This window comes from Lipophrys pholis, assembly GCF_963383615.2.
Source record: "Lipophrys pholis genome assembly, chromosome: 13".
Lineage (NCBI taxonomy): Eukaryota > Metazoa > Chordata > Actinopteri > Blenniiformes > Blenniidae > Lipophrys > Lipophrys pholis.
The window spans coordinates 1,521,788-1,549,143 of record NC_137632.1 but is presented as its reverse complement, the minus strand read 5'-3'; the positions used below and the strand labels follow the sequence as shown (position 1 = coordinate 1,549,143).

At 42.0% G+C, this 27,356-nt stretch overlaps 1 protein-coding gene across 7 annotated transcripts; it reads right to left on the bottom strand.

The window, feature by feature from the left end:
• Positions 1 to 1,467: 1,467 nt before the first annotated feature.
• On the bottom strand, positions 1,468 to 27,356 carry LOC308118468 (interferon alpha/beta receptor 1a-like). 7 transcript variants are annotated; one of them, XM_080477898.1, is made up of 10 exons: positions 27,075 to 27,350; positions 24,866 to 24,989; positions 23,088 to 23,275; positions 20,905 to 21,065; positions 15,853 to 15,997; positions 14,606 to 14,763; positions 2,597 to 2,754; positions 2,399 to 2,510; positions 2,165 to 2,290; positions 1,469 to 1,834 (listed from the first exon to the last, which is right to left on the bottom strand). In XM_080477898.1, the coding sequence occupies exons 1-10, from the start codon at positions 27,133 to 27,135 to the stop codon at positions 1,811 to 1,813; spliced, it is 1,257 nt and encodes a 418-aa protein (XP_080334024.1). In that variant the 5' UTR covers positions 27,136 to 27,350; the 3' UTR covers positions 1,469 to 1,810. The 7 variants fall into 7 exon arrangements, with proteins under 7 accessions (XP_080334027.1, XP_080334024.1, XP_080334028.1 ...); XM_080477901.1 differs by lacking the exon at positions 2,165 to 2,290 and having other exon boundaries at positions 1,468 to 1,834; positions 27,075 to 27,356; XM_080477902.1 differs by lacking the exon at positions 2,165 to 2,290 and having other exon boundaries at positions 1,638 to 1,834; positions 2,597 to 2,699.

Sequence of the window (27,356 nt, the reverse complement as noted above, 5' to 3'; positions counted from 1 at the left end):
TACAGGTATCTAAAGAAATTCAGGATCTCCTTCACTATACTTTTTGGTTCTAAGTATTCTTCCCCGTTCATCATGAGAGTGAATCTTTTCTTTCTAGGCTGTTTTTATAAATTGAACTTGGAATATGATGGTTTGTTCTCCTTCCTCAATCCACTTGGCTCTGGACCTTATAAATACTCTCTGAGCTTTATTTAGATAAAATCTACCTGGATGTACCTTCCAGTGTACTTGTGCTTCCCAGAACTGAACATGTCCCATGAAGCCATGACGTAACTTTAGCCACTGTCGTCATTCTGCTTTTTAAATATGGCGGCGACCACATACAAGTATGACGGCGACCACATTCAAGTATGACGGCGACCATACGCCGCCATTAATTGATACCGCACTGGCGGGGTTTCAATTTTGAGAGTAGTATGGCGCGGACCGTGAGCAATTATGGCGGCGACCCTGAGCAGTATGCCAGCCACCATCTTGATACCGCACTGGCGGGGATTCCATTCTGCTGAAGCAAGGTCGCACTGCGGATCATGTACTCTTGCCTCCCACCGACAGTGGCGCTGTGATTGTGCTTCAAAACAAAATGGCGGCGACCTGCAGGAAGCGGCCATATTTCATGTACTACTGCCTCCCACCGACAGTGGCGCTGTGATTGTGCTTCAAAACAAAATGGCGGCGACCTGCAGGAAGCGGCCATATTTCATGTACTACTGCCTCCCACGGACAGTGGCGCTGTGGTGGTGATTCGGAATAAAATGGCGGAACAATGTGGCGGCGATCAGAAGGAAGCGGCCATATTGTTGGCCATCCTCTCCTTTTTTGCACGGTGGACATGAAAGTGAAAAGTATTCCCCTCATTAGGTTTCTTTTGAGTTGTGTTACAAAATGTTCAACCTGAATAAGAAAATGAAAATGCAGTTTGGATGATGCTTTAATAATTTTATTTATGAGTCAAACTAAGCAGCCAGAACCTTGAAATGAAAAAGCATTTCTGCTGACGTATTTAAATTTTCAAATTTGTTTTCAAAATGAATTTTGGGGACTATTTGCTGAGGCCCATTTTGAAAATTAAAACTTAAAAGTCATTTTCTTTTTCATTTTAATTAAGGCACAGAATAAGCACTCTTGTATAAGAAAATTAATACAGTTTGGATGATTGATCATTCATTTTTATTTATGAGTGAAAAAATGCAGCTTAATTCTAAAATGAAAAAGCATTTCTGTGAAGACATTTCAAATTGATTTTTGAGCCATATTTGCTTCCATAGAATGTCAAGGTGAACTATCTGTTATTGTGTATTAGAAAACTCAGTCCAACTGAGTGGATCCAACTTCTCTGCTCTTACTTTGCAAAGTAGTTAAGAGATGCAGGCGCCACTTTGTGGGCTCCCTCTCCTGCAGACAGCTTACCGTTTTCTGTGTGGTTTGTGCCTTGAAGCTTCAATAATAAAACACCCCGAAGACCAAAGGTTTGACAAGCTCTTTATTCCAAGACAGCAGAAGACAATTTGCCATAATAGTAGGTACTGCCTCCCCTGACTGCTTGTCACTGCCTCTGAACCATAGTGCACACTATGGAATATGGAGAAAAGATTATGATTGAATTGTGTTCAAATCGGACCTTTCTCTCAGTGAAAATGTTTTGTTCTGCAACAGAAGAGAAGGGAACAGTGATCTACACTAGAAGGTCCAGCTGGGCTGAATGAGACCGGCCACAACTGTCACTGGAGCCTGGCAGAATGGACAGGATGGACAATGAGGACATCAGAGGTACAGCTCATGGTGGACAGAACCAGAGCAGAAGGGTTGGTCATGTATGTAGGAGAGTTGAGAGCTGTGTGGGGAGAAGGATGAAGAGGAAGATCAGTGAGGAAGCTGATGGATGCAGTGACCTACTGGAGACATCCGATTCATCTTGGGAGTAATCGCAGGAAAATGTCCAAAAAAGAAGAACCAAGCATAGGGTTAGGGTTTCTTTATATTTAAATAAATCTGTTGTTCTGTACATTTATACTTCTGCAAGTTATTTTCAGAAGCACAGAAGACGCAAGGAGATAAAAAAGACTTATTTAATCACTCAGCATGAAGGCAAGATTAAGACGAGCCACAATGTGCTTGAATCAGTATCAACAAGATATTTACAAGATCACACAAACTTTATTACATTTTGAAAACATCCATGAAAGTCAAAGTCAGTAGAGAGTTGTTCCTTTTCAGAAGCTGGAGATAGTGCAGCTACAGCAGTTCCGTGCCGAGCGCATCCATCTGATTCAGACATTTGGCTGTCTTGCTTCATGTGGCAGGGGGAGACAAACACATTGGAAAAGTGTCTTCATATCCATATGGCAACATCATCATCTGCAAATGAAGCTTCACTCTTTATCTCCTGCATCTTCACCTGCTCCGGGGCCCCAGAGACACGCAAGGACGCTGGAAGAGGCTGCTGGAGGCCAGAAAAGCCTCCTGTAGAGTATACTCCAGAGTCTCCACTGCTGCTGCTGACCTGACAACTGAAAGCAGAAAGAAAAAGGATAATGCTTTCTGGATTGATGGACAGATTTCTATATGAAGCATACAGAGGTATAGTATCAGTGACCTGCTGTCTGATGGTCGGTCAGCCAAGTCCTTCTCTGGAGGAACTTCCTGTTCCCAGAGTCTGGGCTCTGGGCAGATGAGCACTTTATCATAAAGGAGTGACTCTGAATCCGGGGTGAGAAGTGGAGGAACGTCAGAACCAGGAGAGTCATGGGGAAACTGGCAGAAAGACAACAGGGACGAAGGTGAAAGAGGACAGGGACGCGGGTAAAACACTGGCATGGATTCTGTTAACTCTTACACTGCATCACACGGGGAAAGTAACAGATTACATTTGCTCACGTTACTGCAATTGAGTACTCTTTTTGTGTACTTGTACTTTTTGAAGTCATTTTGAAACTCAGGACTTTTACTTGAGTATGTTTTCATAAAAGTACTGTACTACAATTACAATTGTGTTTGTTACAGAGTACAGATTTAATCAATAAATGTATGGATTAAGAGTTGTGCTTTGGATATACAGTAAAACCTCTGAAGTAGGGATGCGCTAAAATGCAAAGGCCCCCTGAAAACAGGTGTCCTCTCTTCAGAGGGACGGGTCACGGGGACAAATTGTAGGACCACCAATATGTTATTGTTATTTAAAAGCACATAACTGAACCAATTCAAAGATATATACACATATATACATGCATATAAAATATATACAAAATAATTATTAAATAAGATTTAATGTACTTCAGGGACCACATACAGTCCAGTTTCACCTTGAGTGGACCAGACTGGTAAAATATTACTATAATAACCTTTAAAGTTACACTTGAAAGTTTTTCTTTCTTGTGGTCAGAGTGTGTGTAATGAAATTATCTATATTTTTGCAAGATCAAACAGTTAGTACTGAAAATGATTACAATCTCAACATAAAGTCAATTTTAATGAAACATTCTGCTGCGAAATACAATGGAAAACCTTGTATAAATCCTCTATAAGCGCCTTGCTTGGTGGGACCAGACTGGAGCCTCTTGGTGGGTTTTGGCCCTCGGGCCTTATGTCCTCTGCTGTTAAGGGAAAGTTAAACTTTCATGTACCAGAGGACGTGTGACGTTTGTTGATTGGCGAACACAGAAGTAGGTCACCTGTAGCTGATACTTTGCAGCCAGCAGAGGCTCTGTGTGCAGAGTAGTGTCCCCCTCTCCCTTTACTTCACTGCTCCAAACCTCAACAACAAACATGTCTGCTGTTTGGAAATTTGATAAGATCTGTGAGAGTAATGTAAAGTTTGCATCCTGCAACACATGCAACGACAAAAATACCTTGCATGATAAAAGGCTTCAACACAACAAACTTGATCCAACATTTCAAGAACAAACACTTGACGGAGTATTGTGAGTTTTCGAGGCTCACAGCAGACAATGAAAAAAAGACTGCAGCAGTTAACGCAGCCCACAATGGGCAACACTCGTACTTATGAGCGCTCATATCACAGTCAAGACTAAGTCCTACGTCACTCCTGTGTCAATGCTGAGTTTAACAGCTCACTGGATTGATGCAGATTTTCAACTTTGAAAAGCTGTTCTGCATGCCCAGGCTCCCATACTGCTGTAGCTTTAGCAGCCGCATTTGAGAAAATGTTTCAAACATGGCACATTCCAAAAGACAAGGTACACGTGATACTGAGAGACAATGTCTGAAACATGGTGAAAGCTGTGACAGATGCTGGGTATCCAGGTTTGGGGTGTATGGCACACACCCTGCAGCTGGCCAGCCATGGTGCAGTGCTGTCACACGCAGTAGAAGGGACATTAGTGCCAAGGTGAGAAAATTATCATCAAATAATGATGAAAAATAAGCATTTACTTATACATAGTTAATGGTTATATTTTGAAGTGGCATGTTAAGTTTCATGCCAAATTAACGTAATGTTTTACCCCCATTCAAGGTACGAAAGACACATTTTATTCTGAGGAAGGACTCAAGACCAAAACGTAGACATCTGTTTTGTTCTGATGACAGAGGGACCGAAACCAAGAACCTGGAGCTGACAGCACAGGGGCGCCACGACCAGGATCCTCTTCAATGTTTGGTGAAGTCCTGGCAGGAGAAAGCCAGCAGCAGCAGGCTCACACTGACAGTGCAGCACCATCAGAGAGGATCATCTACGTCTCAGAGCCGCCCAGCCCTTGGACTGCATCACCATTGCCAAACTGAAAAACTAATAAGGAACGATTCCCGGACCTTGCTAAAGTAGCAAGAGCTTACCTGTCTGCACCCTGCACAGGTGTGGAGAGTGAGCACTTATCCAGCGCTCACCCTGCACAGGTGTGGAGAGTGAGCACTTATCCAGCGCTGCATCCCACATTGTGGATGAACACAGGAAGAGACTCACAACAGAAAATGCAGAGATGCTCCTCTTAATTAAAAAGAATCTTCCCACAATGACTCAACAAGTCATTTTGGATGTGCAAATGCTGTTTAACATATTTATCCTGTTCAAAGCAAACACACTAAGTTCACTTGTGCTATTTTTAGGGACGTCCCGATCACACTTTTTTGCCCCCGATACCGATCCGATTTTTCAGAATTGAGTATCGGCCGATACCGATACTTTCCCGATCCGATACTTACATCACTATTGTAAATATACTCGATAGTGTATTTTTGGAACAACTAAGATGTCTGAAGCTAAAAGCACTATTGGCAGAAGCTTTGTTTACCTAGAAATTATTGTAAAACTCACTTATTGAATCAGAATTCTTCTCAGAATGACTTAAGAACTTATTTAAACGTTATTCAGTCAGAACAACAAAAACCCAGTTACACTCTGCAGTCTTGTTTCTCTTATTTATCTTAACTTAAACTACTTCACCTGCATTTTGTGGCAAATAAAAATTTTTTTAAATGAAACCCAGTGAATCAGTTTGACTAACATATAAACTATAAAAAACTACAACATAAACAGTATTCAGTAAAACCAATTAGAAGAACCCAATTCCCAATTGCCTTTAGGGGGTGCTGTGACTCACCAAACACAACAAAAACGCAGAAGACAGACAGACCACATAGAGATTTAGAAGTAGACTCCTGCACATAAAAACATAAACCACTAAATATAACTCTAGTTTTATAGGTCTATGGCCCCGCTCCACCTGCTTCTAGCTTCTGCAGCTCCACCGGAGCTTCTAGCTTCTGCAGCTCCACCGGAGCTTGTAATCCCTAATTGTTGTGGTTATTAGGTGATTGTTGTGGTGTTGGGATTTATGGCTGGTTATTAGCATTAAATTACTGTAAGTAATAGATTACTGAAAGTAATAAATTACTGGAAGTAATTTATGAAAGATTGAAATTATTAATGGAAGTAAATGGTCATTTACTCATTAACAACTCCTAAAGTAATTGAGTAATTACTTAAAAGGGGAAAAAAATGAATAAATTATCAAAAAAATTGATTAATAAAAAAATTATTAATTTGCATAAATTTGTTATTTATCTATTAATAATAAATCGGGGCACCACCAGATAAACTGGAAATAGCTAATACCAAAATATCAGTCTCGTTTGTAAAAAGTTTATTTAAGTTAGTTAATATTTCTGCATAAAATATAACAATCTTAAATAGAATGGAAGGTGTGAGATCCGAGCACAGACTGTTACAAACCAGTGAATTGTCAACAATAAATACACAGTTTTCACCAAGAAGCGTTCAATTCAGCTAACAGGCGTTTATTAACAAAATGTACTAATTCATAAATAATTTGAAATTATTTCATAAATCAACACATTCAAGTAGCAAACGACACCTAACATGGAGATCTAATATATTAAACAGCAACACTATGTACAAAGAGTGTGTGTGTGTGTGTGTGTGTGTGTGTGTGTGTGTGTGTGTGTGTGTGTGTGTGTGTGTGTGTGTGTGTGTGTGTGTGTGTGTGTGTGTGTGTGTGAGTGTGAGTGAGTGTGTGTGTGTGGGGTCTGGAGTGACGACTGTGAGTGGGTGTGATGACCTCAACCTTCCACCAGGTGGAGGCAGACGTCCGCGGGTCAAGGTGAGGTTGTGTAATGACCTCGAACGTCCACCAGGTGGAGGCAGACGTCTGGGTCAGTGCAGTGACTGTGACGACCACTAGGGGCGTGCGGCGGCACGCAGAGGGAGAGCGCAATGACTTGATGTGTCCACCAGGTGGATGTCAAGAGGGATTGCGATGACCCACACGACCACTAGAGGCGTTTGACTCGCTCTTTCTGGGGACATGGCGATTGCTTAGCGGCCAGATAAACAAGACATTCGTCGAGCGCGCATGCGCGAGGGCGGTCTCGGAGCAAGTTAGTCTACCGAGGGCGTAACGAACGGGCGGTTCCGTTGGCCTGGTTCTGAGCACTGGAGTCCTAAGTGGAGGTCGGGACCTGCAGTTAGAACTCTTGTGATCAAGGCAGCTCTGACCTTGCAGCAGATAACACATAGGTGTTACATGCAGTTGAGTGTGTCTGTGACTTTATCTTGATCAAGAAAGGGGGGTCGTAGCTGCGGGGGATGACAGGCAGATCACCAGCAGATCAGGGTTAGTAGAAGGAGGAGGGTGAATGACAGAGAAAGACAGAGAATTCTGACGAGGCTCGGTTCTGAACCCTGGTTCCTCCACACAGAGCTCCCAGTGGGCCTGGAGCTCACTTGGACCTCTGGTTCTGAGGTGGAAAACCAGAGTCCTGGACTTGGTTGGTGCGCGTGAACACACATACACAAACATATGAGATGCTGCGGCCTTCTGAGCGGCACATTTTCAACACATTGCATTTTCAACACAACATCATTCTAACACTATATCTCTGCCCAGACAAAAGCTCTCACCCTCCTGGCTGGACAGCACCGTCCGTGGTTCTGTTGGTTCTGGGAGGTTCTGGTAACTGGTTGTTACCGGGTCTGAATTCAGCATCCTGAATTCAGAGGCTTGGCTTCAGCTGCAGGAGTGGACAGCTGAGAGGATGATTTTGGAGAAGAGGAGACGCTAGCTGGTCTCCAGAATCCCCCAAAAAGGCAAAAATAGAGGAAACAGAAGGTGTAGTCCGAACTGAGTCCTGCTCGTCCAGCGGGCTGGTGTCTTGTTTCTTTTATTCCTCTTGGGTGCTCTCTATACCATCTTGAGGCAGGAGAGACAGTCAGATGAGAAACAGAGAGATTTGGTAGGAGAAGTTTCACCCAGGCTAGAATTTCGGACCCCTGTGGTGTTTGGGTCGGATTCGAGCATCCTCATTGGTCTGGCTCGCTCCCCTGCGGTTTTATGGCCTATCCGTTGTTGCTGGTGTTTTTCCTTCGGGGGAGAAACCTCTGGAGGAGTTCATGGAATCTTCAGCCCCAACAGTGGTTATTAGGTGACGTTGTGGTTATTAGGGGACGTTGTGGACCGCGGTGGGGGGAGGAGGGGGGCCATTACGTCATCTTTTGTCCATCTTTTGTCATCTTTGCTGAGCGTACTCCACCACATGTTTACTTTTTAGATGTCTTATCAGATTAGTTGTGTTAAACGAAGCTCTGGTGCTTCACCTCTCAGGACTGTGGTGAAGCTCTGGTGCTCCACCTCCCAGGACTGTGGTGAAGCAAATAGTCCAACTGGCCGCTGGACTGGTTTGGTTATCAACCTTAAAATCCCTCCAGACTGCTGGTTGATCCTCTCAATGGCTTCAGGCTGCTCACCTCAGTTTACGGCAGAACGCACACGGGGCTCGCTTTACGGCAGCTGACGGGAAAAGGTGTTTTTGTTTTTTTAGATCTGCGGGGTGATCGGCTGGATTTGACGATTCCCGATCACTTACAAATCACCAATATCGGCCCTGATCCGATATCTACCAATCTGATCGGGACATCCCTAGTATTTTTCTGTTTCACGGTATTTAGGACCATATTTATGTTGTTTAAGTGACAAATGGGTTATTTTATTTTACATGCGAAGCAACAGACCCATTATATTTCTTTTGTAAATTATAGGAAAGGTAAGCACTAAGTTGTTGTTTTTCTTTCACAATGCACAACAGAGTTTCTTAAGCCATGTTCTCGGGTATTTTTGATTCAGTAACTTATAGTTTATTTGAATGCAACCTGCATTTGACTTCGGATATATCCTTTGTTACTTGACATTATTTGATTTAGGCAGTGTTGTGAGATATATTGCCTTTTATTTATTTGATTTTCTGCACTATGTATGTAGCCTGTTGAGAGCCTTAATGTTTTCAATCTGTTACAGATTGTGTTACTGATATCAGGTCATTCTAAGTGTTTTTCAGTTGTTATTTGACTGAATTGTGCCTGCAAGTTTTTTGTATTTTTTTCTCTTGAATAAGTAAAAACATGCTTTTGTCTAAATTAAGGCGACTTTATGGTTCCTTTTTTCAAAATCATCTAGTCGGTAGCACTCATCATAACTAAATTGAAAAATGTACAGCCAATCCATGTGATCGGTATCGATGATCGGCAGCGATCGGCTCTTTGGCTGATCAGGATCGGTGATCCTGATCGGAGCATCCCGAGTACTGATGTATCAAGCGACATAGAAGACCTTTGACGGTGAGTAAGCACTTCCATCATGCCAACAGTTAATGGCACAGGCTTTTATTTTGACACATCCAAACAGGAACACCGTAGCAGGAGAAGATTATACAACACTTTTGACTCATGGTTGCAAAATAATAATTACTACGCTACAGTAAACTAAACCAACTAACTAATGACACCAAGTAAACCACAACACAACCACTAACAACACTACAAAACAGATATCATTGAACTTCATGTCAGAGGAGCTGAGTAAGGTCTTCTGGAGATGTGAAACAGCTGAAGGCTGTGATCAAAGAAAGAGACCAAAAAATTGAAGAACTGGAAAGAAGAGTGGACGATCTGGAGCAGAAGGCAAGGAGGGAGGACCTAGTGATATCTGGACTTGTTGGTAGTGCGGCCGTCTCCCAATCAGAAGGTTGCAGGTTCGATTCGCATCTCTGCCTTGGGAAAGACACTGAACCCCAAACTGCTCCCATTGGAGTGACAACATGGCTGCAACCTCCAATGCTGTGTGAAGGTATGTGATGAATCATGTAAAGCGCTTTGGGGGCTGCTCACAAGTATATAAGTGAAGTCCATTCACCATTCACAGCAGGTGACAGGGAGGGTGAGATGAACAAACACAATGGTCATCAACTTCTTCAGCAGCAAAGACAGTCAGACTATAGCTGCTTGCCACACTTTACCCCAAAAGGAGAGACAACAGGTCCAACATCAACACTAGATTAAATACAAAACACTGTGTTAAGGCAGGGGAAAAAGCTCAAGGGTTTATGTAAATGAACATCTGACTAAGAGAAATTGTGAAATTGCAAGGCAATAGAATCCTGAAAAAGGAGAAGCAGATTCAAGACACTTGGACAAGAAACTGCTAAATAATGATTGGACGAAATGGCACACCAGAACAGTCAGGGACATTAAAGAGCTGGACCAATACAAATAAAAAGCATGGATCACAATATGGAGAGATGGAACAATGAAGGAATGTCAAATATTTTTCGCTATGACGCATAGATATTCAGAAATACTGCTGGCGACTGACAAATATGGAACATTTGAAATCCTTTGACTTTCAAGACTAGATAGATACATTGGATCTCTGAAATAGAGAATGACATTGATCCAGAGACCCACTTCTACCAGAATACTGGCATGAACTCTGAAGACCCTCCAGTGTCACACTGGAATTAAACTTATCTTCAGATTATTAATAGTAGGAGTCTGTACTGTAACTTCTCCAAAATTAAAGATCACAACAGCTTCAACACAAATTTACAATTTCAGAGACTTGGTTGACTGACAAAGATCTAGAGGATGGATTTGAGTCTAATCCATCCATCTAGTCCATCATTTCATAATCTTCTAATCATTAGAAGATTATGAAATGTTTTGGCAAAACAGAGACAATATAAGGGGAGGGGATGTTGCCCTTTTTGTGATGCAGCCTTTAAAATGGAGTCATTGGTAATATGACCATGGCTAATAATAATTTAATGGAATGTATAACCATTGAAATTGAGGTTGAAAGATCGAGAAATAAAAGTGGTAATTGGTGTAATTGACACCAGGGTCGTGTATTGATCAGTTCAAGAATAAGATTTGTGAAATATATGAAAAAGAATGTGATAAGAATATTTTGGTTTGTGGTGACTTCAACATTGATTTATTGAAAACAAATGATCATATGAAAACAGCAGAATTTGTTAATATCATGTTTAGCTGGAGTTTTCATCCGTTAAATATAAAATCTAGCAGAATAGCCAAAGATGCTGCAACACTGATTGATAATATTTTTACGAATGTAACGGAGATGAAAATAACAAGTGAATTACCAGTAACCGATGGAAGTAATCACTTGCCTGTTTTTGCTGTTAAAAATGAGAACAAGGGTAAAAGGAGGAACAAGGACACAGACTAGTAATTTGATTAGAATAAAATCACCAGATTCAATTATGGCATTCAAGACAGACCTTATAAATCACAATTGATTAGCATCATCTACATCAATTCCCTGCCAATCATATGATGCATTTGTAGATATATTTGTGTTATTTTATGACCACCATTGCCCATTAAAATAACTTAGACAAAATCCAAAAGAGAAGGGAAAAGCATGGTTCACAGAAGGTTAAAAAAGCTTGTAAAAAGCAAAATAGGCTCCATAGGGGATTTATCACACAAAAGAAAAAAGGATAAGGAGGGCAAGTACAAAAACTATAAGACCAAATTGACATCAATTATGAGATTACTATTATAAAAAAAGAATACTACGATCAATTGCTATTTAAACACAAAAACAACATATAGGGAACCTGGAGAGTACTCAATGGTATAAAAACAAAAAATGACTTTCCAACATGTTTTATAAATAATAATTAAGTTATTGAAAATACTCAAGAAATTGTGATTTTTGTAATATCGGCCCAAATTTAGCAAAGGCAATTAGGGATGTGGACCATCATTCTGATTCAGCATTCAGCATTCAATGTTCCTGGGGGGAGTCTGTGAGAGTGACGTATCAGAAGTGGTCTGAAAGTTTAAGAGTAAAAAGTCTACGGAAGATAATACCATTGATATGTCACGTATAAGGGAAGTAACGGACTGTGTCCTGCCTTAAACTATTCACTTACATATGCAACAAATCATTTCAAACTGGTATTTTTCTGGACAGTATGAAAATGGCTAAGGTGGTCCCAATCTTTAAAAAAGATGGCAAACATATATTATCAAATTACAGACCTGAGTTATTGAGTGATCATCAATGTGTGTTCAGCAGTAACTGATCAACTTCCTTAGCAGTGATGGTATTTATAGAAGATATATCTTCAGCTATAGACAAGAAACAATAAGAGACAATACTCTGTAAGTGCTTTTATTGATCTACGTGAAGCATTCGACATGATTAATCTCCTTACTTCTGCAGAAACTGGATCCTTATGACATAAGAGGTGTTACACTACACTGGAGAAGAAGTTACTTAGATAATAGATGTCAGTTTGTAAAAATTAATAATACAGTGTCACAGTATAAAAAGTAATGTGAGGTGTTCCACAAGGTTCTGTATTGGGACCTCAGTTATTTTGACTTTATTTAAAAGATATCTGTACAATATTTAATAAATTGAAATGTATAATATTTGCGGATGATACAACTTTGTATTCCACAGGACCAGACACTAAAGAATTGTTTACAATCGTAGAAAGGGAGATGATCGCATTATATGAATGGTTTATTAATAAGTTATCATTAAATGAAAATAAAACAAAATGTATGGTGTTTGGTGGGGCTCGGACAAATTGTGACAGTCAATTAATCCTAAATGGAGTAAGAATTGAAAGAGAGTATAAGAGCAAATTCCTGGAAGATAAATTCAGTTAGAAGCCACATATAGAATATAGGAAAAAGATTGATCTAAAAGTATTGGTATTATTTATAAAACAAGCGACTTTCTGAACAAGAAATGTTTGCATTTATTGTATTTCTCACATATTATGCCATGTATGACATATTGTGTTGAGGTTTGGGTAAATAAATATAGAAGACATATAGACCCTCATTAAACTCTGGAAAAGAATTATTAGAATAAATAAAGCTTCCTATCGGGAAAACACTAAGAAACTATTCATAGAATCTTGCACCTTAAGATTCATAGATATTGTATTCTTTTTTAAATTAAGAGAAAATAATTATTATTGACGAGGATTGTGTGTATTCAAAAGAGGTAGTGCGAGAACCAATGTTAAATACAGATGTGTTTCCTTTCTGGGGGACATTTTATGGAATGGACTTAGCAACAACTTAAAATTGTGTAAATCTTTGTTGTGCTTCAAAAAAACATTAATGGTTCCAATGAAAAATGCCTTCTGTTGCATTTTGTTTTATTTTTCTCTTTTGTATTACTTCTGTTATGATTTATTTATTTTTTTTTAAATCTTGTATCACAGTTGTCCTGGGTAACTTAATGGTTTTTAAGGGATAGGCAAAAATAAGCTTCTGCCTCGACCCATGTCGGCTCCATATATTGTTAAAAGGAAAACAAAAAACGTGTGCATGAACTTCAAAGCACTATAAACTGAATGCACACAATTCAACTTTTGCACCGAGACTGTAACCGAAATAAATCCTTCATTCATTCATAACCCCAAATAATGGCATTTAAATCCCAACAACCCGAACTCCCATGATGCATTGCAGCACAACAGTTCAGTTCTTGCAGTTGCTCAGCGACTGCTCCACTATCATTGGACAGGTAGACACCGCTTATTTCACATAATGCCGTAGTTTGGTCTTAAAACATGGTGACGATGTTTATGTATAAACGCGGTCCCACGGCGCAGTACGTGCCACAGCGGGGCGGGGCGGTAGGATACGGTACAGCAAAGCACACCCTGCGGTGCGGTCCCACCGCAGACAGTATGGTTAAAAGGCGGGGTTGTGAACAACACGGGGACGTGTTGGGTGCAAGAGCGGTGGCCGGCTTCCTCCGGCCGCAGCTCCGCGGCAGTCCGAGTAAAGTCTTGAGCCTCGTTCTCTGTGACACAGCATAAGCATTCTCATTGTAAACAGCAGCGCCCAGCTCCTGCTGAAGCTCTGCCTCTCCTGTCACTGAGAAGAGCATCTGCACCTGGTTGAACGACCAACGTTTCAATAAACCCAGTTAAGAAAACAACCCGTGAGCGCAAAGCGGCGTACGTAAACAACAACGGGAGGGTTTATGGTCAATGAAATATTTAAATATTGTGGTCAAGTCAAGAGTGACGATCGTCACTACCAATCAGCAGACGGCTGCGCTGCAGCCCCTCCTCACAGACCCATTCCTCTGTGCTCGGTACCTCAACAGAGGGGTGACGGAACATCATAGCCGGTCTTTGGTCCTTCAGGGAAAGTCACAGCTTGTGACCGTCACCATTCTGAGTTCTACATTTACAGTTTCACTTCTGTTGCACTTTCATTTGTAAAGTTGTTCCTTTCATCAAGAACAACTACTTACAGGTTTATATACCGTTGTCTTTCTACTCCTCAGGAGACCAATTTCCTTCCTGTCAAAAAGTAATTCAGTAACTTTTACTCATACATCTTATATGAGCTACTTTTTAGTTGGACTAGAGTACACTTCTAGACGAGTACTTTTACTTGCACTTGAGTAAAATTTTATCAAATTAATTGTACTTGTACATGAGTAGAATATCTTTCATCATCTGCACTGCATGGCCTGGATCTTATTCCTTTTGGAATTCAGCTGTGCAAAGACAAAATAAAATGGCCAGTTGAGAAAATGTCAACTACACTGAAGAAAAATATCCAGACGAGAATTTGGCAGCAGGATCACTGCACACCTGTGTGCAGGATGCTTATCTCAGCTCAGTACAAATGCTCACTAAACCAGAAATAAACTCATCTGTGAACAATATACCAGAGAAATAGGCCTATTGTATACGTAGAAACAGTCCTTGATCTTTGAGCTCAGGATCTATCTTGTTGCTGCGTTGATGTGTGTTCTGTATGACATGCTGTACTGCTACGTACCTGCTGGAAGTGTGCGGGCAGCCTGTTGGCGGGGTACCATGTGGCTTTGAAGGTTTTGCAGATGAAAAACAAGCTGTAGAGTAAAACCATGACCAATAGAAAGCAGATCATCAGAGAGCCAAGGAAGAACATGATGATCTGCCACCAGGGAACAGCACCTGTCCAGGTGAGAAACAGACACAGACACAGACCTTGATGAGCTCTGTCAGTTCACCTCATTGCACTGTGAGCTAACTGCTTTGGTTGGTTCAGCCTCTTATTCCGCCCTGTTGGACCCTGTTGGACCCTTTGAACACCACCCAGGGAGTTTACTTTTCTGCACAGAAGAATCGGACCAGTAGCTGAAGCTGGAGCACCAGTCGCTCTGTCTCAGGTCTGTCTCAGGTTCACAGACCAGTCGCTCTGTCTCAGGTCTGTCTCAGCTCTGTCTCAGGTTCGCAGACCAGTCGCTCTGTCTCAGGTCTGTCTCAGGTTCGCAGACCAGTCGCTCTGTCTCAGCTCTACAGACCAGTCGCTCTGTCTCAGGTCTGTCTCAGCTCTGTCTCAGGTTCGCAGACCAGTCGCTCTGTCTCAGCTCTACAGACCAGTCGCTCTGTCTCAGCTCTGTCTCAGCTCTGTCTCAGGTTCGCAGACCAGTCGCTCTGTCTCAGGTCTGTCTCAGGTTCGCAGACCAGTCGCTCTGTCTCAGGTCTCCAGACCGGTTGCTCTGTCCCAGGTCTGTCTCAGGTCTACAGACCGGCCGCACTGTCCCAGGTCTACAGTCCAGCTGCTCTGTCTCAGGTCTACAGTACAGGAAGTAGAAGTACATTCCTTCTAAACACAGCGGGGGCTGCAGAGGCTACACATCTCGCTTTTCAGTTAATCTTTTAAGGTGGTCATCTTGTACATATTGATTGGCTGCGTCAGCTGCCATTTTATTCAGGCCGTTAAGATCATCTTCAAATATCAGCCACATGGCAAAACTGAGGTCATATTCTGAGGTGGCACAACATCCCAACAAAGAAATGAAATGGTGACTTTCTAGTGTGCCTGTGCACACTGCCAAGTCCTTCACATTGTTGTTTTTCATATATATTTTGGTAGTTCTATGTTAATGAATCTCAAAACATTGTGACTATACTTTCTAGTCTGATGCTGGTATCGGTATCAGTGCATCACTACTTCTTAGCAATTGTGACGTTTTCCAAAAGCAAACGGTCGACTTTTGAAGTACCCTTCCTTTACAAAGACAAGGTGTTGTTGAGTACCTTTGGTCTGCATGCAGTGCGGTGCGGTGAAATTGCTGCTCTTCTGGTAGAAGTCACAGCGTGATTGAACGCTCACGCAATAACGGGTCCAGGCCTTCAGGTTCGGTAGAGTCACCATGTTGGCCGAGCTGCTTAACACTGAGCCCTGAACACACAAAGGAATCACTTTCATTGCAGCCATTGTTCCACTAAACCAAACATTACACACACACACACACACACACACACACACACACACACACACACACACACACACACACACACACACACACACACACACACACACACACACACACACACACACACACACACACACACACACACACACACACACACACACACACACACACACACACACACACACACACACACACACACACACACACACACACACACACACACACACACACACACACACACACACACACACTGTGATATTGCAATAAATTGATTTCACAAGAAAACACAATGGCCTCTTGTGGTAATGTTTGTTACTTTAAGTTGTACATCACTTTAGTACGACTAAAGTGAGTAGCTCTACTAATTCATTCTCACTTCTCTCCAGTCAAATTCAGTCTTTCGATTTAATGTTTTCCAGACCTGGCGTCAGGCACAACTAGTCGAAAGCAGATTGACAAGGTTGATTTTATGACAGCAATGTGCTTTTTGTTCTTTATCTGGCGTAAAAACACCTCCAACATGTCCAGTGGTGAACTGGCCAGCTAGCATACCTGGACAAATCCCGGTGGGCCGAAACCATCAGTCCCAGGCCCTGGCAGCCGGTGTACTGGATTAACGGCTTTCCCTGTTAACTGACTTCCTTTAGCTTCTGTTTGCTGCTAGTAACAGCAGATGTTAAAATAAGACTCAGAAAAGGTTTGGCACTTCTAAACTTTATTGTAACCTGTGCTCACAGGCCCATCGGTGGATTCCTGTCGGGTTTTCAACATCTGCTCTTACTGGCCACAACAACGAACAACGGAGGAACTCTCTCACCAGTTAACCGGGAAATCAGTTGATCCATAACACCAGTCTCTGCTCTGGTCCAAAACACTCAAACCAGCCAAGTCCTCCTCTTTCAATGCTTCTCAACTGAAACATTACTCTTTGTCATTAATTGTGTGACTGTACCTGGAGGTTTGTTGTTCAGATGGACACTTGGCTCAGCAGGTCCATAGGAAGTTCTAACACTGGTCAATAAATTTTACTAGTATGTTGCTGACCTGACAACTTCGGAAATGTCTCCTTGTCAAACTTAATAATAATAATGCAGCAATATGTTAAAAAAGAAACTGTAGCTCCTCAAATGAAGGATTATTGATTGATCTTCCATTCTATAATTAATGGAGCTGAGTCGGGGAGCCAGGAGTGACGGTGCCAGCCTGTCAGGATTAGTCCCGGTATGCCAGCTGGCCAGTTCACCAGTCCACACATCGTATTTCCAATCAATTCTACTATCGGAGGTGTTTACACCAGGTAAAGAACGTAAAGCACGTTGCTGTCATAAAATCAACCTTGTCCATCTGCATTCGACTAGTTTTGCCTGACGCTAGGTCCGGGTTTGTGGCACAAAACATTGAATGCAAAAATGTTATGTGAAAGGAGAGAAGTGAAACTGAAAAGTGACAATGAATTAGAGAGTTTCAATTGAATTAAATACAGTTTCGATGTTATTGGGATTCACACTCAAACCAATAGATTCAATTTTAAAATAGACCATTCAGATTCAGATTTAAAATATCCAGATTCACTTCTTGCTTCACAAGAGTTATCTAATTGAACAAACTCAGTTTTAAAGTGTTAAAACATACACACTGTGTTTTAACTGGTCAGGAGTTTTATAGAACAACACATTTTATGCTCTCCGGATGGTCTGGAGGTTCATATATTGTAAATTCTATTTACCAATGTGTGGCAACTAATGTTATCGACAGGGCAATTTTTGTTATTACCACATGGAAACATGTATTTGAGATTTCGCCCTTTGTGTTTACTATATGCCACTATTCACAGGGGGCCGAACGATGGCGCAGTGGTTAGCGCTCTCGCCTCATAGTCCACACACACCTACACACACCCACACACACCCACACACACCAAGCTGTATATAGGTTAAGGCTGGGCGATGCAGCATTTTATCAAAATCTCAATATTCTTAGGCTATATCACAATAGACCATATATATCTCCATATTTTGCCTTAGCCTGAAATCAACACTTTTGATGAATCAATCATACTAGTATGACGATTCTATGTCTACATTAAATCATTCTTGTTCACACTACATTATATTAGGGATTGGGCCGATCCGATCCAGTATCGGGATCCGGTACCAATACCAATGTAATTTACAGATCGAAAATTTACGATCCATGAAGCCTTTGTTTTACTGTTACTGAAATGACTCCACAGTGTTTCCCTGCTCCTGCTCCATTCCACAGTTTGCAGCCAGCGAGCAGGCTAGGGAAGTAGCACTGTGCTATCGAACTTTTCATGGCAACATGTTGCTGTTTGGATGTAATTTACGCTCAAAACACCACAAAGCAACACAGCACCGTGCAATGTTAGCAAAGCAACACAGCAACGTGCAATATTTGCAAAGCCGTAGTCCAGCAGGGCGGCGCTCTGCAGCCAGACGTCAGCGTTTTCAAACTCCAGCTCTCGGAGGAGAACAGCACTGACATCAAAACAATGAACAGCAGCTCCTCCAGGCTGTCAGCAGGCAATTCACACCTCCGTGAAGCTGCGTCCTACTCCACGCTAAACTCCCTGAAAATAGTCCCAATCATTTGTTCTGTGTTCGAGCTGGAAACACTGCTGTTGCTGCTGCCTTGCTCAAGAATTTCCCCAGGGATTAATAAAGTCATTCTGAGGTTTGAAAGATAGAACTAGTTTATTATGAGATGATGACGTCACGCAGACCCCCACATTGTCCACATGGAACAAAAATACTTTGTCCTTTTCTGACCTGATACTAACCTCAAGTTGTCTTTTGGGAGAATACGTGTATACATCAGCACATTTCATACTTTACTGTAGAGAGGAATTTATTACAGCCTCAAAGTGAAAAAACATGGATGGGTGCATCCCTAATTAATATATGCTAATGTTTAACTTGGATGCAAAGAGGGGGAATCACAACAAAGTGAATGTTGACAAAACAGTATTTATTAAACTGCACAATCAGGAAATTATGATTTTGTTCTTTTCTTCTCTAACTTGAGTAAACAATCCTCGTAGCGCTTTCTGTGCAGGAGGTTTGCAACCAGGCAGATTATATCTTGGGTCAAGTGTGTTGATGAGTTTTCTGAATCCGGACTTTCCCGCCACACTAGCGGGGACCATGTTGTAGTTTCAGACACACTTCATTTTCTAGTGGGTGGATTTCTATAAGGCGATATACATTTGTTGTGCTGCGACCTTTTGTACAACACTGTTCAACGTCTTCCTTCTTCAATCCAAACCACTGACAGTTTAATGCCTCCTGCTAAAAGCTACAGGGACACTGGAATATTGACAATATAGTCATTTTCTATATCGCACTGAGAACAAGCCGGGATACATTGAGTATATTCGCCAAGCCCTAATATAGGTAGTTAGAATCTGTGTTTTTTTCATAGTTAATAAATATAATTTTTGGAATCTCCCTTGCTGTCATTAATGTACACAAAGGTGACTGAACTGTCAACCTCGTCTGTGTCAAGAACTCCAAACTTTACTGTTAACTTTGGTAATTGTAATGAATATAACTATTATTTAAAATTCCAAATGAATAACTTAGTTTATATCAGGAGAATAAGTGAATTGGCTCTCATTTCCTATTCAATAGCTGGTGCCTCCAAGGTATCTGATAGACAATACAGATACAGATCAATACATTCCAGTTATGCGTTGAACAGTTCTTATTAAACACATGTGGTCCCCAAGGCTGCATTTAAGCTGTCAGTGTAATGTGAGCCAATTACGATCATTTGCTCTGATGCGGTACAGACTGGATCTGCTTTAGGAAAAGATGGAAAGGGCATGCATTCGGATATTCTCAGACTGGATACAGGCCTCATTTGTATGTGGAAATAAAATATGAGACAATAAGACTGCCGTGTAACTTGGATGATCAGATTAAATTAACATTGCGTCTCTGCCACCATCAAATCTGCCACCATCAAGGCTATATTGTCGTTTAGTGAATCTGCAGTCAGGAAATGAGAACCCTAACCCTAACCCAATCCGAGAGGAGGAAAATCCAGCACAGTGGTCACCTGGGGAAGTCACATGACTTCTCAGGAAATATTTGTAGCATATGCATAAGATGCAATTTTGGCACTTTTCCTACTCTACCAAAAAATCCAAAGTTTGGTGAAGTTGTCAGGCTCTGTAAGATTAGCATTAATGACATGTTTTCTGACTTTGCTGTTGGCGCCTGGTTCAGAAGTACCCTGAAGTTTGTCAGGACTACATGTACACATGATGGCTCAGACTTTGCAGGCCAGTGTAATGGCGAGAATCAGATATGGGTCACTTGATAAGATACTTGTAACCACGTAGTCAACCAAATCTGACTTAGGCAGCAAATCAATCTGTCAGTGTAAATGTATTCTAAGTACCAAACGTCTTCCTGTCCAGTATCAGGAGCCGTGAGATGCCAGCTAACAAGGAAGGCCTGCATCTAGACTATTTTAAACAGGGAACACCGCAATATTATGTTGGTGGATTTATTGTTGGAAGTTGAAAGTGATTGGGATTGTAGTGATAGCAGGGTTACTGATATTTGTAATGTAAACAGTGTTGTGAGCTTGGATAAATACTGAGCATTTGGTCCAAGTGTAACTAAAGGGTTAACTGTTTACCAATGTCCCCAGCCAGCTCAGTAGGTAGAGCATGAGACTCTCAATCCCAAGGGAGAGGGTTCATGTCCCCCACCGGGCGCCACCTTCCTGTGGGCTCTCCACCCGCAGGAAAGGTTCTTAATGGTGCAATGTGATCTGGGTGACGGTGCTCAGACTGACACCCCCACCACCCGGGAACGGATAAGATGGATGGATGGATATTTACCAATGTTTCCTCCAAGTATTCCCAGTAACGGATGTGGTAGTACAGTCTGGGAAGAAGGTCCCTCATAGAGCTGTTGTTGGTGGTACGGGGGTCGACGATGGTGACCTCCAGGTCAGATCCAACAGGGACAAGTCGCACTCCAACTGGAGGTCCCACTGCAGCTGGACGGAAGAGGACAAGGACGCCACATCCTTTACCAATAGACAGGAACCTGACACAGAAGCCATTTTCAATGAAGACTTATAAACACATTTTCCTTTAATTGTATCAGTTTATGTAAGAATTTGACACCATTGATCAGGCTTCTCAAGCAGCACGAGACTAATTTAAATCATCTCTGTCGGACTACAACTTCTGTGTACTTCCAGTATTTTCAAATCCGAGCTCAACACAAATTCCCATAGAGTTCCTCTGGGTTTGCTCTGTTTAACATCTAAATCTCCGATTTTAGACGGTAGCCAAATGTGCCATCATTACTATGCAGGAAACTATGTTCCAAAACAAACCCAGAGGGTATTGAGCAGGAGTCATCCTGGCAAATGTGCCAAGATTTTTTGAGCTTAAACAAAGAAAAAAATTTAATTGAGGGTTTTAAAGCTGAAAATCAACTAGATTTGTCAAGATGGCCTCCTACATGCTTGTCGCCAGACCAGGGGTACGTCCAAATTGTCCCTCCCATCTCCATATCTATCGACTTAACCTTAACCTTGTGATGTCATCCACGGTGTTAGGAGGCTTCCTAAAGGAGTTAGTGAAAGGTGTTAGGAGGCTTCCTAAAGGAGTTAGTGAAAGGTGATCATGTTAGTGTGGCAGTTGGACACACTTTCACTTAATGACGTCATAATAATGCGACGGCGGCTCAAGTTAGTGACGTCTGCCATGGTGGAGAAAGAACTACAAGTTTCAGAAAATGAACTACAAAAAGTTCATTTGGGTTCTAGATGATTTCAAGTTGTTCTAGGCAGATTATTGCTTTGGTAACTTACATGATCTGCTCCTTTTTCAGTCATCCTGAGTTTCCCTGAACGCTCCGATGAGCAGGTTCCTTTAAATGTTCCCTTGCTAAAGGAAGCATCAGTGGTTCCTAGGCTAAAGGAGGCTCTAAAGGAAGCATCAGTGGTTCCTAAGCTAAAGGAGGTTCTGAAGGAACCATCAGTGGTTCCTAGGCTAAAGGAGGTTCTAAAGGAAGCAACGAGCCCCCTTTCCTTAGCTGATTGAGAATTCATGGCCGCCACACCAAACACTTCCTGGGTGAAGGAAAAGTCTATAGATAAGGAGAGAGGAGGGACAATTCGGACATACCGGGTAGACACAATATACGTGGACGCTTCATACCGTGCTGGCGACCATCGTCCCCTCCATATTGGTTGGGTCTCCACAGGAGTCAACACAGAGCTCCTATTTTGTTTCCAAACACTTGAAGGAAGCTGAAGTACTTCCCTGTAGGTGAACCACAGTCTGATGATGCCAGTGTTTAGTGTGTCCTATACACACACACATCTATTTTAGAATGTGCAATACTGACACTTCATGCAAAGCCTCCACTTATCATATATTGTTTTTCACACCAAACTGTATCATATCTTTTTCTGTAAAATAACTACAGACTGTGAAATACCTCTGTTAGAATCTGTATCTCTACTGCAGAGTGTGCATGCATTTATTTAATTATCCATGTTGGGTATTAGCAGAACCTCTTAATGTTACAAACTGTGGATGGTTAGGATCACACTGTGTTAAAGATGTTTGGTAATTCGTGACATTTCAAGCTAAATAAAGACTTTGGCTTTTTGGTACGTTACACGTTTCCCAAGTTAATAGTATTCGTAGCCTGGCAATGTCCAATCCTTCTGTATTTTTCAATAAAGTGTAATACTGCTCCCATCCTTTCCCTTTTCAACAAAGGAGAAATCAATTATAGAAAGTCAGATTTGCATGAATGAATTCTTTCATATTCACTTGAATTGCTATTTCTATTGTATTTTGAAAATACTCTTTATTCCAAACCAACCAATTGACATGTTCTGCTTTTATTGTTGCCAGTATGACAACAATGACCTAATACAACATTTTATATACACCTACATTTAGTTAGTATTTGACCTTATCACATGTTGCCGTATGAAAGAATACAGATGTTCTTGGATGTGTGCGTACCAAGAACATGTTTTTCCAGGTCTTACCATCTTTATCAGGGCAGAACTCTTTCTGCACCCAGTCAGAGTGCATCCCGTTTACACTGGCTTGTACTCGAACCAGATAGATGCCCAGATAGTGCAAATTGAAGACAGTGAGGTCACATGACCATTGTGAAGTTTCATTGCAGGCCGTGGTCCAGGTTGCACTCTTCTTTAAGTTCAGCTTGTACTTCCTGGAGAGACAAAATGTGGAGCAGTGATGGTGACTGGAAGGAGGAGCTGAGACGCTGCCCACACAAGGGGGGGGGGGGGGGGGGGGGGGCGCTGTTTGCCTGTCCACACTCGGGGGGGCTCAGTTCTGTCTGTGGACCCTGACATCAAGTCATTTCACAGTCAACTGCAAAGCTAAATACTTGTGCAGTTTAATAGACGGCAATTCTGGCTGAAGCCAGACCGCTTCCTGTATATAGGTGATGCACCCGAGTTACAGAGCAACCAAGTGACTGGTCTCATTGCCACGATGTGTGGACCACACACACCCTGTGCAGAGCATGCCAGTCAGGCAGAATCGGGTGGAGTTATCACAAATCTGATTGTCTGTCACACAATGGGAAATTAAAGTAAAATTAACGGTCATTTCAGCTGGGCGCCACCGTGGCACGCCACGGATGTGCAGCTAATTTGGTGCGTTGAACAGGTCACAGCAGTTCCCCCCAGGGCTGGTGGAGAGTCTGACTTTTCAAGCTTGAAACTGGACATTGTGCTCGTCAAAATCTCACACGAGTGACCACAGTGGCCAGCCCCACAAGTACAGTACCTAAAGTACTGCTACTGCCCAGACATTTAACACGGGCAGCGACCATGAAATGAATCAGAGATAAAATCTTCAAATATCGAAAAGCTTAGCTAACTTTGAAAAGTGCACTCTACCCTGACAGATTCCACTTCATGTTAATGATTCTTCAGTTCAGATTAAAGTTAAACATATAGTTCCACAGGGTTCTGTATTAGGAACTACACTTTTCACATAAAATGTGCTTTGAGTAGGAAAAGTCGAAATCTTGTAAGCTGCCTCTCGACCAGGTCGTTATTGAAAACAAGAAGCAGCTTTAAACTAACCTACCTGGGAAAATAAAGGTTAATCAAAGTTAATGCTGCAAGCAGCCTTGACCAGGTCCTCACAATCCCACACACGGTGGGATGTGGTGCATGTTGAGGTTTGATGTGTCGGAGTGTGGTGGAAATGTCGGCTAACTATTACATCTAAGTGTCCAAAATGTCTAATTCTGTGGCTCACAGAGCCCCCCACAGAGCCCCCCACAGAGCCCCCCACAGAGCCCTCCACAGAGCCCCCACCCCAAATAAGGTTAAAGTCACTGTTGGGATGCAAATGAGCAAGCGGCCCGTCTGTCAGCAGGCGGCCCGTCTGTCAGCAGGCGGCCCGTCTGTCAGCAGGCGGCCCGTCTGTCAGCAGGCGGCCCGTCTGTCAGCAGGCGGCCCGTCTGTCAGCAGGCGGCCCGTCTGTCAGCAGGCGGCCCGTCAGCATCACACTGCAGGTCTGTTAGACCCGACACGTCAAAGTTCAGATGTGCCTTTTGAGGGAAAGTCACAATTTTCACCATGAATCCTCATCAGGAGAAAAACTGCAGTAACATGCTACATGGATGTTAAAGTTATTAAAAAATGTCACAACAATAATGTTGCATGAGACATTAATTATTCATAAGAGTTGAAAACCTGAGCCAAAGAAACATGAGTCTTTGTGCAGCCAGTCAGTTCTGACGCTCCTGGACATTGTCTGAATGACACTTCCAAACACTTACGAAAGATATTGTGATGTAAAGGTGACGGGCTCTTCCACACTGGCATCATAGTCCCAGCTCAGCGTGTAGCGGGTGTTCATAGTGATCATCCTCACATTGTGGGGGGGCACCAGTGGTCCTCCAGCTGAAAGAAAACCGTAAGCAAACATGCTCAGTCATCACGATCAAGTCTTTTAATGCTGTAATTACAAGTTTTAATTGACTGAATAAAAATTATGTTTTTAACTAACACACTGCAGAACAAACACATCTAATTGGCTGAGATGAGAACCATATTTTTTTGCTTTGTGGGATAACTTATCGACACATTCAAACTTCATAGAAACACATTTCTTAGTTTGTAATGAATATTTTGCCGGTAGAATTGTTAACATTGTCAAACATAGCTTTCTGGAGCAGTCCATACTCACTCCCTGCTTGGTTTTATGCTTCTTTACCATCACTCATTAACAACATTTCACAATCACTACCGATTGTCAAACAACTAAGAAATGCCTCCATAATATCTCTATTCATTCACCTATAGTCAATAATCACCTTTTCAACCATCTTTATTGGACAAATATGGAATCACAGGAGTGCCAAAATTAAAAGGAAATAAATGTGGAAAATATAAAGAGAATCAATAATACAAAAAATATACAAAGGTGCTCATATTCTTTTTCTATCTTGTCTTTGCTTATTCCATTTTGTCAATGCTGGTCCTGTTTTGTCTTTGTCTTTTCCAGTTACTTTTTCTCATTACATTTACTGGACGAGTCCAGCGTCTGGAAAAGACAGAAGCAATACAAAGCAAATCAGCAGGACTGTGGGGGGTCTGTCTGTTCAGGGGGACTAGTCCATACCTGATCACATGATTCCTGCTTGAAGGACGTCGTGTTGAGCAATTTGTGTTCATGCCAATAGATGGCACTGTTGCATTAAGAATAAGTTTGAAGTATTCAATTGATTTCTCCTTTTACACATTTCTTGTACAATATTGAAAATATAATTTCTTTGTTTTGGTAACAAAAGTATTTAGTTTGATAAAGAATCCGCTGGTTATGTTGGTTTTTGATGTATTGTGGGCGTGTCCACTCTGTCGTATTTATATTTCTGGGTTTACTGATGAACGAGTGACGACATTTGGGACTTGAGAGGAAACATATATTGGCTGTGTGACTAAGGCCGGCGTACAGTGGCTCTGGAGTAGCCTCTCCTCAACTCCTCCGTCATAGTTAACTTTCTCTCCTTTACTTCAAATAAACCTGCATATGTGTCTACTTCCTGCTACTACAGAGCCACTGCAAGCAGGAATCATGTGATCAGGTATGCACTAGTCCCCCTGAACAGACAGACCCCCGTCTTTTCCAGACGGCCTGACTCGTCCAGTTAATGTAATGACAAAAAGTAACTGGAAAAGACAAAGACAAAATCAGGTGAGGACTGAGGTTCTGGTACAACAGCAGTACCATACTCTTCTTCTATAAACAGTATTCTTGCTGAACATTCTGAAAAGTCAAAGTATTTCTCTTCCTTGCTCTGCTGAGCGTCCATCACTGTGTTTGGACGCCTGGTTGCCAGTGAGTGTTGTCGCTGTGACGTCACAGTCAAGATGACGGCGGTTCAGAAACCAGAAACCTTAACTTAACCTGACTTAACTTAACCTAATATCACTGGCTTTTGCATTTACTAGTGGATGACAGCAGCATGACAAAAACGTTCTATTATGTGAATACTTTGATTGTTTTTATCGCTATTTTTAGTGTCACAAGCTCTTGAAACCAAATGCTTGTTATAATCTCCTCCCAGGCCTGGAACTTCTTTAATAGGAAATGTCTCGTTTTTATGCTGTACTTGACTCTAATAAGAGTCAATAAAACACTGAAAACTGAAATGATTCATGCTGAGTTGTATTTCAGCAGAGCAGTAATGTAAGTTCAATTCTTTATCGACTGTCACTACAGTGAAACTAGATCTTTTGTTTTGAAAGATTTGAGTGTGACCTGCTGGATCACACTCTCCCTGATCAAGGAGTTCAGATTGCTGTGATAAAGAGTGACATGTCACTCTTGTCTAATAGTTTGAGGAGGAATCAACATGGCGTCCACTTTCGATTTGTGGAGCTGTTTTAAACCATTCCTGATTCCATCACGGGCTTTTCTTTTACTGTCCGACTGGTCAGCACATCCCTGTAAGAAGAAAGAAGGAGGGTCGAGCTGCTTCCTACCAGCGGGACGGGGAAGGCAGGAGGAGGCGAGGCCGAGGAGCAGAGCAGCAGAGACCGACATGCTGTCATCCTGAGATCCGGTCAGCTCTGCTCTCGTGCTGGGCCATGGTCTCCATTCGAACCCTCCCTGGTGGTTCCTGGTGCTAAACTAGGTCCTGGTCCTGGTCCTGGTCCTGGGGGAACCTGAAGGAACCTCTCAACCGACGGAAAGACGAGATACGAGGTGCCGCATCCACACTGCGACTGCGCTCATAGACCCATACAAAGTAGAGTTATACATGT

Excerpts from the sequence above, each read along its gene's own strand:
- LOC308118468 (XM_080477898.1), bottom strand. The coding sequence starts at position 27,135 with ATGTCGGTCTCTGCTGCTCTGCTCCTCGGCCTCGCCTCCTCCTGCCTT. Across the intron at positions 15,998-20,904 it reads AATACTTGGAGGAAACATTG|GGCTCAGTGTTAAGCAGCTC; the intron begins GTAAATATCCAT and ends TTGTGTGTTCAG. Across the intron at positions 2,291-2,398 it reads TCTCTGGGGCCCCGGAGCAG|CAAGACAGCCAAATGTCTGA; the intron begins GTGAAGATGCAG and ends TGCCACATGAAG.